This window comes from Rattus norvegicus, chromosome 9 (genome assembly GCF_036323735.1).
Source record: "Rattus norvegicus strain BN/NHsdMcwi chromosome 9, GRCr8, whole genome shotgun sequence".
NCBI lineage: Eukaryota > Metazoa > Chordata > Mammalia > Rodentia > Muridae > Rattus > Rattus norvegicus.
The window spans coordinates 68,203,358-68,217,505 of NC_086027.1; the positions used below are offsets into that span (position 1 = coordinate 68,203,358).

General features: G+C 43.3%; 1 protein-coding gene and 1 long non-coding RNA gene across 5 annotated transcripts in view; one reads left to right on the plus strand and one right to left on the minus strand.

Moving 5' to 3' along the window:
* Nucleotides 1-1,723: 1,723 nt before the first annotated feature.
* Nucleotides 1,724-11,050, minus strand: LOC134480372 (uncharacterized). 2 transcript variants are annotated; one of them, XR_010054790.1, is made up of 2 exons: nt 10,853-11,050; nt 1,724-2,706 (listed from the first exon to the last, which is right to left on the minus strand). It is a non-coding gene; the product is annotated as an uncharacterized LOC134480372 (long non-coding RNA). The 2 variants fall into 2 exon arrangements; XR_010054791.1 differs by lacking the exon at nt 10,853-11,050 and adding an exon at nt 8,774-9,678.
* The window catches only part of Cdk15 (cyclin-dependent kinase 15), a 93,460-nt gene continuing 81,713 nt past the window's right edge, over nt 2,402-14,148 (plus strand). For 2 of the 3 annotated variants that reach the window (XM_039084845.2, XM_039084847.2), the window contains exons 1-4: nt 2,485-2,613; nt 3,341-3,490; nt 4,144-4,238; nt 9,243-9,322. In XM_039084845.2, the coding sequence (XP_038940773.1) occupies nt 2,485-2,613; nt 3,341-3,490; nt 4,144-4,238; nt 9,243-9,322 (454 nt within the window). Of the gene's footprint in view, nt 2,614-3,340; nt 3,491-4,143; nt 4,239-9,242; nt 9,323-14,148 lie in introns of all 3 variants that reach the window. The other variant, XM_039084848.2, reaches the window with a different exon arrangement.

Here is a 14,148-nt window from a genome sequence, read left to right on the forward strand (position 1 = left end):
GTAAGGTCTTAATACGTAGTCGAGACTCAGGATCCTTCTGTCTCAGGTCTGTGTCACCACATCCAGTTAGGATGTAATTTGTCTATGATAAAATCTGCCATCTTCTTTGAGGAAACAGTCAGCAGGTTGCATATGCCATGGCGTGCATGTCGCACTCGGAGGACAGCTTGCCAAAGGCAGTCAGTTCCCTCTTTCTACCTTTGGGTCTCAAGGCAAAGTCAGGTCAGTAGACTTGGTGCAAAGACATTTACCCAATGAACCATCTCACCAGATCCAAAATTAGCATTTCTGACAAATTTTATTGTAATGAATAAGTGAAAGTTTATTGTGATAACAAATAATTTCCCTCAGTTGTATGTCAGTCAAACGTTTAACTGTTTTCCTGCCTACTCCCTGTCCTTTTGCATCATTGGTCTCTCTTACTTTCTATCTCTCTCCTTTTAAGTGTCTCAAATGTTAGTAAATCTTTGAATGGACTTGTCTTAGATCGTATGTAGCAATCTGTTTCTCTTTTTGCCTTTGTTTTGAGATACAGACTCACTCTGTAACCCAGACTGACCTCTAATTCATGGCACTCTTCTTGCTTGCTTCCCAAGTGCTGACCATACAGGCAGGGACCCCATACCTTGCTTGCTTGTAGCAATTTTGAAATAAAACTTAAAATATATGCTCAAGGTTAGTGTCTTAAGGTTTTTTTTAGAAAGATTTATTTATCTATTTTGTTTATGTACAGTCTAATTGTCTTCAGACACACCAGAAGAGGGCATCAGATCCCATTACAGATGGTTGTGAGCCACCATGTAGTTGCTGGGAATTGAACTCGGGACCTCTGGAAGAACAATCAGTGCTCTTAATCACTGAGCCATCTCTCCAGCTCCCTTAGTTAGAGTTTCTATTGCTGTGAACAAACACCATGACCACAGCCAACTCTTATAAAGGAAAACATTTAAGTGGGGCTGACTTGCAGCTTCAGAGACTCAGTCATTAGCATCAAGGCAAGAAGCATGGTGTCATGCAGGCAGACCTGGAGCGGGGAAGGAGCTGAGAGTTCTACATTTTGATCCACAGGCAGCAGGAGACTGCTCTACTGGGGCTTATGCTTGAGCATATGAGACTTCAGAGACCACTTTTACACTGAAACACTTCCTCCAACAAGGGCACACCTACTCCAACAAAGCCATACCTCCTAATAGTTCCACTACCTATGGGCCAAGCTTTCAAATGCATGAGTTTATGGGGGCCATTCCTATTCAAACCACCACAATTAAATCACGTAAAAGTTAAGATTTAATGTCTGAAAGTTCGGTTGTTAAATATCCATGATACTGTTGTGATAACAGACTTAGCCCTTTTTCTCACAGAAATTGTTGTGCATGTTATTTGTGTCACGGAATAGGGGATGGGGGTGGGGGCGGGGGTTAGGGGTGGAGGGCTGGGGGCTGGAGAGATGGCTCAGTGGTGAAGAGCACTGACTGCTCTTCCAGAGGTCCTGAATTCAATTCCCTGAAACCACATGGTGACTCACAACCATCTGCAATGAGATCTGATGCCCTCTTCTGGTGTGTCTTAAGATAACTACAGTGTATCCATATAAATATTAAATAAAATCTTAAATTAAAAAGAAGTAATGTCATATATATATATATATATACACATATATATTTAAATGTGCCACCATACCCAGCTCAAACTCCTCTCTCCACCGTTGACTCTGCACTGTTAGTAGAGTTTTATCAACACAGGCATTTATTATATAGTGTTTGAAGGAATGACTGCCCTGTCAGACTGAGATGGACTTCTGTTTGGAGGCAGAGGGAGGAATCCTCAGCTCCCTTTCCACCCCACCGTTCTCTGGTTCCTTTGACTCTAAAAGTTGGCTAGGTGGCACACTCGTTTGAATGTTGGAAAACCAATCTGAGTCAGATGGCACACATCTGCAATCCCGGACTGGGGAAACTGAGGCAGGAGGATTACCTCCACTTGGAGGCTAGCTGGGCTAGTCTTGTGAGAGACAAGGACTCAAAAGAAAAAAGTTTGAAAACTAAGAGGCTTTCAGGAAAGCAAGGGATAAGACACCCCTCGGCATGACCACTTTAGCGAGGGGAAACCCAATAGACACTAGTCGAATTCTGGAAAAGTGAGTGTAGCCACAGAACTGACTGGTGGCTGGGGTAAGCTGGTGTACCCAGTTGTATTCTCTCGGTAAGAGCCTCCTGGTGCACCCAGTTGTATTCTCTCGGTAAGAGCCTCCTTGTTTTCGGGTGTGCACACATGAGCGCCAGCCGCTGCGGTTCTGATGCATAGTTCTTTGCACTGATGAGCTAAAACTGCTGAAGTCATGAGGCTGCTCCAGGCAGAGCCCTCGTGTGAGTCACACGAAAGCTCCACTCTGCTGACCTCTGGCAGAGCGGGGAGCGAATGAGGAGAGAAGAGACGGATGGGAAGAGGTTCAAGTGCCGGTTTTCTCCTTGAACCTGGACTAGTATGGGTCAAGAGCTGTGTGCAAAGAGCCGGCAGCCAGGATGCAGTTGCTACCACCGTTCGGAGGGAGGCGAGGCGCACAGCTGTCAGAGGAGCCAGCCTGGAAGCACCTCGGAGCCTGCTGTATTTGAGGTACTTGTATCCCGGGAGGAGCATCTTTAGTAAACCAAGCGATTCAGACAGACACTCCCTCTTGTAGCAGGGTCTGATTCCTCTGCGGTAGGTCTAAACTCATAAAAAGAAAATTCTATTAAAGTCACAGAGGATTTATGACTGTAGTTATCAAGTTTGGGGATGTACTTGTAAACCAGACGAGGGGAATAAGCCTTGGGTTTGGCCTCTTTTGACTTGAAACAGAGAAAGTGGTTCTTCTCTGGACATCTCTGAGCCACTAAATTGTAGGGCTGAACTGTAGAGGGCAAGCCGCCATACCGGTAGGTCCACTGTGGATTCTCAGTTTCAGTAATTAGCTCGTGATCATTAGCAGTGTCTAACTAGATTCTTCTAAGGTGTTACATTAAGTACCCAGGAAGGTGGGCAGGTATGGGGCAAACTGAGTTAAATGAGGAAAATGGAAAATACCCTCAAAGAGACTGGGTTAAACTGTGCAGGTGAAGGAAAAATTTAGTATTTCAGTAATTGGTACCATACATGGTTGTCTCTAAGATCTGACTTTCAGGAAACCTGCCTTTCATGGTAGGAAGCCTACACAACAACAACAACAGCAGCAGCAGCAGCAACAACACAAGCAAAAACCAGAACCAAACAAACAAAACCAGGCAAATAAAAACCAAGAAAAGGCTTGCCAGCCACCAAGTCTGACTGCACACATTGTGTGCGTGCTTTCCTCTTCCTCCAGCTAACAGACCTAAAAGAAGCATCATGTTCCTCGGCTTCATTTCACCCCAGGGGACTCCAGGCTGCCAGAGTCCAGAAGTTGGAGAGTAAAAGGCCACGGAGTAACAGTGATTCTTTTCAGGAAGAGAATCTGAGGCAGGGGGTGCCATGGGTGAGTGAACCGCTGACAGGCATCAAGGAGAATTTCATGGGTGCCTGTCTAGGGAAGCTAGTCTAGCCTTCACCTTCCAGGGACGCCTGTGTGGGCTTGCATGTGCTCTCACACATACACACACAGACACACACAACACACACACAACACACACACAGGCATACACACACACAACGCACAGACATACACACACAACACAGAATACACAGGCACACATGCGCATAGACACACACAAAAACACACACACACATGAACACAGACACACAGACACACATGGTCATGCACATACAGATACACATACACACAGACACACACAGAGACATACACACACATGTACACAGACAGACAGGTAGACAGACACACATGCACAGGCACACATACAGAGATGCTTACACACACATACATGTACACAGACAGATAGGTAGACAGACACACATGCACAGGCACACATACATACACAGACAGACAAGCACACACAACATAGACACTTACACACAGACACACACACAGACACATATACACATACGCACACACACACACACACTCTCTCTCTCTCTCTCTCTACTGTCTAATGTCCCTGGGGAAAAGATAAGTCAACATATTTTTTATATGTTCTTTCTATCTTCCCACCTCTCACCCCACCCTTGGAGCAGAAGAAGAGCTTCCCTTTTGGGGCAGCCTCATCTTACTTGAACTTGGAGAAGCTGGGTGAAGGTTCTTATGCCACAGTTTACAAGGGCATCAGCAGGTAAGTGACTTGTTAAAGACTTTTTTTTTTTTTTGTTGTTCTTTTTTTCGGAGCTGGGGACCGAACCCAGGGCCTTGCGCTTCCTAGGCAAGCGCTCTACCACTGAGCTAAATCCCCAACCCCGTTAAAGACTTTTGATAAGGGCATCTCCCTATTTTGATAAGGGCATCTCATCTATTGTATTATAAAGCCAACTGACATAGTAGAAACATTCACAGCTTTTGGGACTGTGGCAGGATATCTGGGCCAACGGGATGGTAGACATGGTGTTTTTTTATTTTTTGTTTTTTAGATTTTATTTATTTTATTTATATGAGTATACTGTAGTTGTCTTTAGACACATCAGATGGTTGTGAGCCACCATGTGGTTGCCGGGAATTGAACTCAGGACCTCTGGAAGAGAAGTCAGTGCTCTTAACCACTGAGCCATCTCTTCTGCTCTAGACAGGGTGATTTTAACAATCTTGAAAAGCAAAACAAACAAACAAACAAAGCGACATCAAAGAAAAAAACAAAACAACAAAAACCTAGCTAAAATCAACCACTGAGGAGGGTAGACTTTCTCCACTGTTGACCTCCAAATCAGTTACTACCCAGTGAGAGCCAGTTGGTGTCTTTAGAGCTTCTCTTAGCCCTTCCTGACTCTCACAGTGTGGGCTATCCAAAGGCTGACGCTCTGCATTCCTAAAACATACCGAATGGCTGGGAAAAAAGAATGTGTATCCAAAGACCAAGTGGACTTGGTTTGAAGATGAGGTTCTGGCCGTCCATCTACCCTCTAGTAAGGGTAGGAGAGTTGGAAAACCTTACCTCTTAGCTTAAATAATCCAATGAAGAAAATAATGACTACTGGTACTCATACTTTAAAAGTGCAAGTACCATAAAACTAAATATTTGTGTTTATCTTAGAGTGTGTGCATTTGTGCTGTCTTTGTTAAAATAAGATTATCAGGGAAATACAATTTTAATTGTATAGAACCAGGATTTGATTCATGACCACAGATTACCCTGGGAACTAAGAATATAATATATTGCTTTCAAGAAACTCAGTTTAGTAATAGAATGGAAAATTGTGTCAGAAACACTTCCCGACCTGAGTTGAAATCTCCACATCCATGTAACAATCCAGGGGAAGCTATGAGTGCCTTAACCCCAGCGCTGTGAGGACAGGAAGGAGTGGAGACCAGAGGATCAGACCAGTGGAGCTTGCTAGTCACTAGGCTAGCCCAGGTGTGGTGAGACCTTGTCACAAAAGGACTCCAGGTTCCCTTTTGATTATCCTGTGAATCTGCATCCTGTGAGCCCAGTCCCTTAATTCTTAGGAGATAGCAAGCACACATTTTCTTTTAATATTGCAAAATAATTCGGAGGTCTGCCTGCCTCTGTTAAGCACAGACGATAAGGTAGCTGGGTGGGACCCCATCATGAAATTAGCATTTCTACCACACCTGAGTCTAACCTTGTTCTGTCCCAGGCCAACCCTGAACTCAGCAGTCAGTCTGCCTTTGTAAGCATAAAGGAAAAAAAAAAAAAACCTAACTGGGAGGGACCTCCAGTGACCACCTTTCCCTAAAGCTCTTTTTCTCCTTTCTTAGTATATGAGTACTCTATCTGCATGTACACATGCATGCCAGAGGTAGGCATCAGATCCCATTATATATGGTTGTGAGCCACCATGTGGTTGCTGGGAATTGAACTCAGGACCTCTGAAAGAGCAGCCAGTGCTCTTAACTGCTGAGCCATCTCTCCAGCCCCCTATTTTAAGTTCAAAATTTGAAAGACAAGTGAGTGCAAAAATCTGGGTAGAATGTTCCTGTGAAAAGGAGAAATAAAGGTGAGATAAATAGAGACTGGGAAATGCAGTTCCAAAAGTAATGAAGTTGAAGTTAAAATTGATACCCACAGAGAGTGAACTGTGAAGGAAAATCCAATTTAAGCCAGCACTTGGGAGCGGTTTGGCGAAGCCACAGGGGCATCAATGGAAGAGTTTCCAAGGGGCAAACCTGCCAAAACCGGGGCACAAAATTAAGTGGTATTGAGTTATAACCCAAAGAATAAAATATCTATGAGTTTCTGCAGCTACAAATGAATGGCTCAATAAATTAATAAAGAAGAGAGAAGAAATAAATCTCCCATGCAAAAGAACCACAGTTACCTTACGTGGATCTACTCTCTCAGAAGTGGATCTCAATGATTCCATGCTCAAAGTGCAGGTTATACTTAGCAATGTTGATCCTAATATAGGGGTGGTGGATAGTCGCTTCACAATAGACACTCAACAAGAACTACCTCAGGGGGTTGGGGATTTAGCTCAGTGGTAGAGCGCTTGCCTAGGAAGCGCAAGGCCCTGGGTTCGGTCCCCAGCTCCGAGAAAAAAAAAAAAAAAAAAAAAAAAAAAAAGAACTACCTCAGACAGGCAATTACAGTCAACATCAAGAGTCTCAAGTCATGACAGGTGTCCCCATGATAAAACATGGTCAAGATGCTCTGGGCCTTCCCCCAAACTCAGAATTCCAGTTTAATCGTAAGAGAAACATCAATAGGAAATGAGTGTCATTGGGGTACATGATGTTAAATGCCCAAACAATCAACACTTTTATGGAAAAATCAAAAGAAATATCAGGAAAACACTCTAAGAGAGGGTCATCCTTCAAAGTTCTTAACCTGCACTCCTCAAAACCATCCAGGAGATCAAACCCAAGGAAAATGTAGCAAACCATACAGCCAAGAGGGGCCTAGTACAACTCAACAACTGAATATAGTCCTGCATAGAATCTGGACAATAAGAAGGACATGAAGTAAAAGTTAAAGAAATCCTGGCTGGAGAGATGGCTCAGAGGTTAAGAACACTGACTGCTCTTCCAGAGGTCCTGAGTTCAATTCCCAGCAACCACATGGTGGCTCACAACTATCAGCTATCTGTAATAGAATCTGATGCCCTCATCGGTTATTTCTGAAGACAGCGAGGGTATACTCATATACGCAAAATAAATAAATCTTAAAAACAAAAAATCTGGGGCTGGGGATTTAACTCAGTGGTACAGCGCTTGCCTAGCAAGCGCAAGGCCCTGGGTTCGGTCCCCAGCTCCGAAAAAAAGAAAAGGAAAAAAAAAATCCATTAGATTGGAATGTTAAAAAGTTTAAAATCCTAATGAATTATGAGCTGTAATATAATGTGTCAGTTGGTTCATTAATTATCATTATTGTACAATCTTTTAGTTTAGGTTTTTTGTTGTTTTGCTTTGCTTTATGATAGCAGCTTGGTGTCCTTCAGGCCAGCTGTCCTTCCTGTGTAGCTGAGGCTGACCTTGAACTCCTTGGTTTCCTGCCTCCATCTCCCAAGTGCTAGAAGTCGCCATGGTGTGGGTTGCCGTGCCCAGTTTGGTTCACTAACTGTAACAACTGTGCCTTCCTAAGTCAACAGTCTTAAGTCAACAGAAGAAACATCAAGGATACAGGAACTTTCTATACTGTCTTCTTAATTTTTCTGAAGTTCTAAACTCGCTTTTTCAAACTGAAGTTTCAATCAATAGAGCTGAGACTGAGCTCAGCAGTGCAATGCTCTTCAGGAAGCACTCTGGGCATGGCTTCACTCTAATGAAGACATGTGCAGTGCCTATTCTATGACTTTGTAATAATGGAATAATTCCCATTATTCCAGGAAACAATGGAAGGCAATGGAACATACTTAACTGCAGAAATGATCACCATGGTTTTTCATTGAGACAGTCTCATGCAAGCCCAAGTTGGTCTAGAACTCACCATGTAGCCCAGGCTGACCTTGGGGCAACCTTCCTCTTACCTCAGCCACTCAAGGGCTAGGGTTACAACAGGAGCCACCATGCCCAGCACAGTATTCTTAAAATAACTGCAAACTGCAGTTTATAAGAATTTGGAATTGGCAAAACACATTGTGATGTATTTGTATGATAAGATACTATAACATTGTTAAATTCCACATTCTATAAGATGGAAATGATAAAACCAAGCATGGTGGCTGGCACTTGAAAAACTGAGACAAGAGCATTATTATGAGTTCAAAGCCAGCCGGACCATTAAAAAATACCAGGAATGATAAAAGAAAATGTGGAACAGAGAGAGAAGAAACTGTGATATATGGATCTCATGGTATTAGAAACACCATGGTTGTAAAGAACTTGCACAAAATCTTCTTGGATAAATAAATATAGAATTAAAGGAGGGAGGGAGAGGATGGGAGAGGGAGTTGGGAGACCAAGGCAAGTCTGAGGGTGCTTTGGAAGCTACTAGATGACTCTGGCTGCTAACAGGCTCACCCAGGAGAGTTGAAAGTTGGAGGCCAGTCTGGGCTATATTGCAAGACCCTGTCTGAACAAAAAAACTTGCATCTCCTCACCCTCTGCAAAAACAAAAATTAACAACAACAGAGAGAGAGAGAGTGAGAAAGAGAGAGAGAGAGAGAGAGAGAGAGAGAGAGAGAGAGAGAGAAGAGAGGAGAAGAGAGGAGAGAGGAGAAGAGAGAAGAGAACAAAAGAAAAAGAGAAGGTGGCTGTTACCTGACATGAAATGTGGAGATTCTGAGGTCTGAAAACTAAATGAGGTGTTGACTCTCACTTTCAGATGATGTCCCCAGCTACTCTACTGAAAGTAAAAAGAGGTACAAGTGTTCAAGCAAGGGGACAGTTATGAAGTCACAGCCAAAGTTAGATGGCACACAAGGCTGGCTTAAGTGCACCAGAGGGATCAGAAGGTATTATGAAGGAGATGGTCACTCTGTGCCTCTCTGCTTTCTATGGGTGCTCTATAAAGAAAACATCACACCTTAGCAAAGAGAAGGATGTTTCAAAATACATATGCAACATGTTTTATACATAATGAGCTTTGTGTTTTGAGAAAATTCTAGGTTTAAATAGTAGGATACATTGTAAAGGAAAGGGTTTTGTTTGTTTTTTAATAGAATCTCCACTCTAAGCTGTTGCTTTGAACCTCTCAGTGAGTATGTGTGTCTGCCCCACCCCTTTCTAGGATAAATGGACAACTGGTAGCTCTAAAAGTCATCAGCATGAACGCAGAGGAGGGAGTCCCTTTCACAGCCATCCGGGAAGGTAAGAGGGGGACAATATGGACTCCAGGGATTGTTTTGATTATTCAGTGTGGTAGAAACATCGTGGAGGATTCAGTCTATCCACTCAGCATGTGGTCTCTGATATCTCCAGAAGTGATGACTATAATTTCAAAGTTCGATTTCGTTGCCAGTTTCGAAGATTATTTACACTATTATCTTCTTATTTGTTCTTGAAGAGAAAGTTCAAAACTGCTGTCCATATTATGATCTCTGTGAGCGTTTACTAAATGTTTTCCATATGTTTAGATTCTTGCTCAAACCATGTCTATACAACTCAGAAATTCATTTAAAAGAGAAGTGTAACAGCATACCAATTTTTGGTTGTTATTTCCCTGATTGTGGTTTGTTTTCTTTTTTTTTTTTTTTTTTTTTTTTTTTTTGGTTCTTTTTTTTTTTCGGAGCTGGGGACCGAACCCAGGGCCTTGCGCTTCCTAGGTAAGCGCTCTACCACTGAGCTAAATCCCCAGCCCCTTGTGGTTTGTTTTCTTGTTTCTGTTTTTCCTGCAGTGTTTAGGTCCAACACACACACACACACACACACACACACACACACACACACAGACCCACACACACATACACACACACACACAGACCCACACACACAGACACACACACACACACACACACACATTTTTTGAGACAGGATCTCACTAAGTTTCCCAGGCAGGCCTTGAACTTTCAACCCTCCTGCTTTAGCCTCCTGATAGAAGGTACATTCTTTAAGCATTTTCTCTCTCCCTCTGGGGCTGTCTCATTTATTTACTTTTTTTTTTAAAATGAGATAGGGTTTCAATAATTTGCCTAAGCTAGCCCCAACTCTAGTCCTCTTGTCTCAGCCTCCTAAGAGCTGAGATGACAGGTGTGCCTCACCAAGCCTCAGGTGGTAGTGCCTGCCTTTAGTCTCAGGCCTTGGGAGGCAGAGGCAGGCTGATCTCTGTGAATTTGAGGCCAGCCTGCTCCACAGGCTAGTTCTAGGACAGCTAGAGCTACATAGAGATATCCTGTCTCATAAAAAAAAAAAGTGGCTGATAATAGCATATAGTTCATGGAGCTGTTATGCAGATCAAGTGGGAGTACATAACAGTCCCTTTTCAGGGTTCAATGATTAGTCATTGCTATTACTTTGTTCTTGATTATTATTTTATTTTATTACTTATGGGGCATATTTTACTGATCAGTGAGAAGATTTATACCACAGTGTTTAATACTATTAGCTTATAAATTTAAAACTAACATAGCAAAATTAAAGAATACAATTTATCAACATTTAACTTAAGGCTTGTTTGCTTGCTTGTTTGAGACAGTGTCTCCAGAGAGCCCAGACTGGCTCCAAACTCGTTGTGTAAACCAAGATGATCTTGAACTCTTGATCCCTCTGCGTTTCCCTCCCAAGAGCTATGATTAGAGCTGCAGCACCACACTCAGTTATACAGTCCCTGCTGGGAGTCGAACCCAAGGCCTCAAGCATGCTAAGATGTTAGTTACTTTTCTGTTGTGGTGATAAAAATACCTCGACCAAAGGCAACTTAAGGAAGAGCTTATCTGGCCCAAAAGTCCCAAGGGTCCATCGCAGCAGGGGGGTGGGAGAGGCAGAGCGGCAAACAGCAGCCTTATAGCAGGAACAGGAAGCTAAGAGATGGCACCTTCAACCGCTGTAGGAGCAAACCGGAAGTGGGCGACGCTGCGCATTCTCAAAGCTAAGCCCGAAGCTATGTACTTCCTCCAGCAAAATTCCTCTGCCCCCAAACAATGCCACCCACTGGAAACCAAATATTCAAATACCCAAGCCTATATAAGGTATACTTCTTATTCAAACCGCCACATTAGGCAAGCACTCTTATCAACTGAGTTAAATCCCCACCCCATGAGAGCTATTCTCTGGGGCGGGGGGGGGGGGGGTGTCAAAGATATGGCCTTTCCTCAGCCTGACTTTCCTGGTCTTGGCTATTTGTCTTCCCTTCATTCTTGAGTATACGCTACATGCAAAAGGATAGTGCTGAATGCTTGAGAAGTGAGCAGAGAAAGCCCCATTCTTCATTCTGTTGTTTTCAGCTGTAACAGAGCAGATGATCCAAATATTAAGTGTATAGAGGCTGTTGTAAACAGAATGACTCAGGCTCCGTGTAGCTAATGGAGGCAGGGTTTAGACTGAACTTTGAAGACTGGGTTACGCAAGCGGGCATTTAAAAAAAACAATTCTGAAAATGAGTTTATAATTCAATTTGATGCCATTTTCAAAAGTCTCTGAAGCCCCTGGGAAATATTTTACATTTAAATAGAAAGGCCAAAAGGCTATCAGTGTAAGTGGGGGACTCATCCTGGTAGGATCAGGTGCAATCTGGGGGAACACGTGGTTTTGAGCATTTAACATGAAGGAAGCTGCACTTACTGGTGTACTTATTAGTGGTCCAAATGAGAACGCGATCACGTTTGGAGACAGATGTGTGGATAGGCGAAAGAGTAATTTTGAGTGCAATAAAACAAAACAACAAAAAACACCAAGTCACCAGACTAGAGGAGGCTCTCGGGACGCGGGCTCCCCTCGTTCTCTGGGCGTTGGCTTTTGTGAGCCTGAGTTCACCAATGGCTTACACTGGGCTTTGTTGCTATTTTCCCCAGAGCTAAGTTCTCCAACTCCGCGCATCTGGCAGTCACAGTGAAACGAGTTTTGCAGCAGGTTTTGCTAACAGATGTTCTCGGCCGGCTCAAAGCCCCCGGGTGTGTACTGTTCTATATGCGCGACCATTCTCGAATTGCATGTTCGCCGAGCGCTGCCTCCCACACAGGTGTTCACAATTACAGTTAGCGTTCCTGTGTGGACTTCCTGGGTTTGTTTTATGGGGCTGGCCCTTACTGAAAGCTTTGCTTGTATGATATGAAAAACCACAGAAGGGTTTTGACACATCGGAGGAGTTCGACTTCCAGTTTCCAACAATGGCTGCTTCTTTTTCCTCCAGGGTAAAAAGCTTGCAGCCTTGAAAGCAAGGCCTCACTTAAGAACTTTGGCACTGGCTCATTTTTCCCTGGTTAAGATCTGGATGCCCATGAGACCAGAGAGTCGGAGGTTAAATGGGAAGGACTGGGAAGCAAGATAAGAACAGCTGGAGTTCATTAGTTCAAATCCAGGGTCATTAGCTAAAAAGTCAAGCAAAAGCCATGCGCGGAGAAACTCAAGAGTAAGACATCCTTCTTTCCAGACCCCTGAAGCAGGAATTCTTTTCCTGAGCGAATCTGCTTGCTCTGAAGATGTGGCAGCCCAGGGCTTAGAGAGTGGGATTCTGCTATGGGACGGCTTCTCCACATAGAATGTCTGTTTGTTTTTATAGGATCTTCATATGTAATATCATGAAATTAACAAAAGTCTGAGCCACACTAAGGGAAACTCTTACTAAGCATTCATGCATCGTTTAGTCCTTTTAATGCCTTTAGAGATATTATATCATATGATCAAACTTTCAAGTAATATTTGATTCAAACTCAGAATATTAATGTGCATTCACACTACGATCCGTGCTGGGTGTCTAAGATGGCCAGGCACTTTGCTGACAATAGCACACAAATCCCTGCTATCCTCACTTCCTTCTCCATGATACGGAGGGTCAAAGCCAAGGCTGAACACATGCTAGGTAAATAATCTACTGCTAAGTTATTTGCCCCGCCCTCTTTTTCATTCTTTATTTTGAGGCAGGGTTCCTCTGAGTTGCTCCGGCTGGCCTTGAACTCGCCTTGTAAGCCCAGGCTGTCTTTGATCTTGCCACTTTCCTGCCCTGGTCTCCTGAGAGAGGTGGTATTTCAGGACCAGGCTATTACTGTCCTCATCCTTCTAACTAAAAGACAAAAGAGCTGGGTGTGGCGATTCAAACTTGTCATCTCAGCACTCAGGAGGCAGAGGCAGGAGGATCACTGAAAGTTCAAGGCTAGCATAGTCAGCAATGCCAGTTCTAGGCAAACCAGGGCCACCTGGCGAATCCCTGTATCAAACAAAACAAAATGGAAAAAAAAAAGAAAGATAAAAAGATTGGAAGTTTTTGTAGCAATTTAAGAGTCTTTTCATTATTGACATAGAATCACATTTTGAATGTTTATTTTTATAACTGGGAGAAAATATTTTGAGTAGGTTAATTATTTTTATGGATTTTATATGAATGTGCCTTAGTTTCATTGAATTCTATATTGACATTCTAGGAATGGACCTTAAATACCTTTCTAAAAACAGCCAGCTTGGGGCTGGAGAGATGGCTTAGTGGTTAAGGGCTCTTCCAGAGGTCCTGAGTTCAATTCCCAGCAACCACATGGTAGCTCACAACCATCTGAAATTGGTTCTGTTGCTTTCTTCTAGTGTCCCTGAAGACAGTGACAGTGTACTCACATATATAAAAATAAATAAATAAATAAATCTTTAGAAAAAACAAAACGAAATAGCCAGCTTTTGGGTTGAACCTAGGACCTCCAGCCTGCCTACTCCCTTTCCTTAAGAAGTCATAGATCTATCCTTGTCCGAGAACCAGGCATGACAGGGCTCCTTCCACCACACGCTTTTTTAACCCCTTATCCCAACACCTGGAAGTGCAAGTGTTGTTGTTGTTGTTGTTGTTGTTGTTGTTGTTGTTGTAGAAATGAAGGGGTCTGAGCCTCAAAGAGGTGGAGTAACTGGTCTGACGTCACAAAGCTACTCGGCATGTTTGGGTACTAACGTCTGTTATATTTAAACTCCCCCTGCTCTACCACATAAAACTGCAAATGCTTGCACCATTTAAGCATCTCCTTCAACACGAGCTAAAGTGGGTAGCAGCAAGGGGCTCTCTG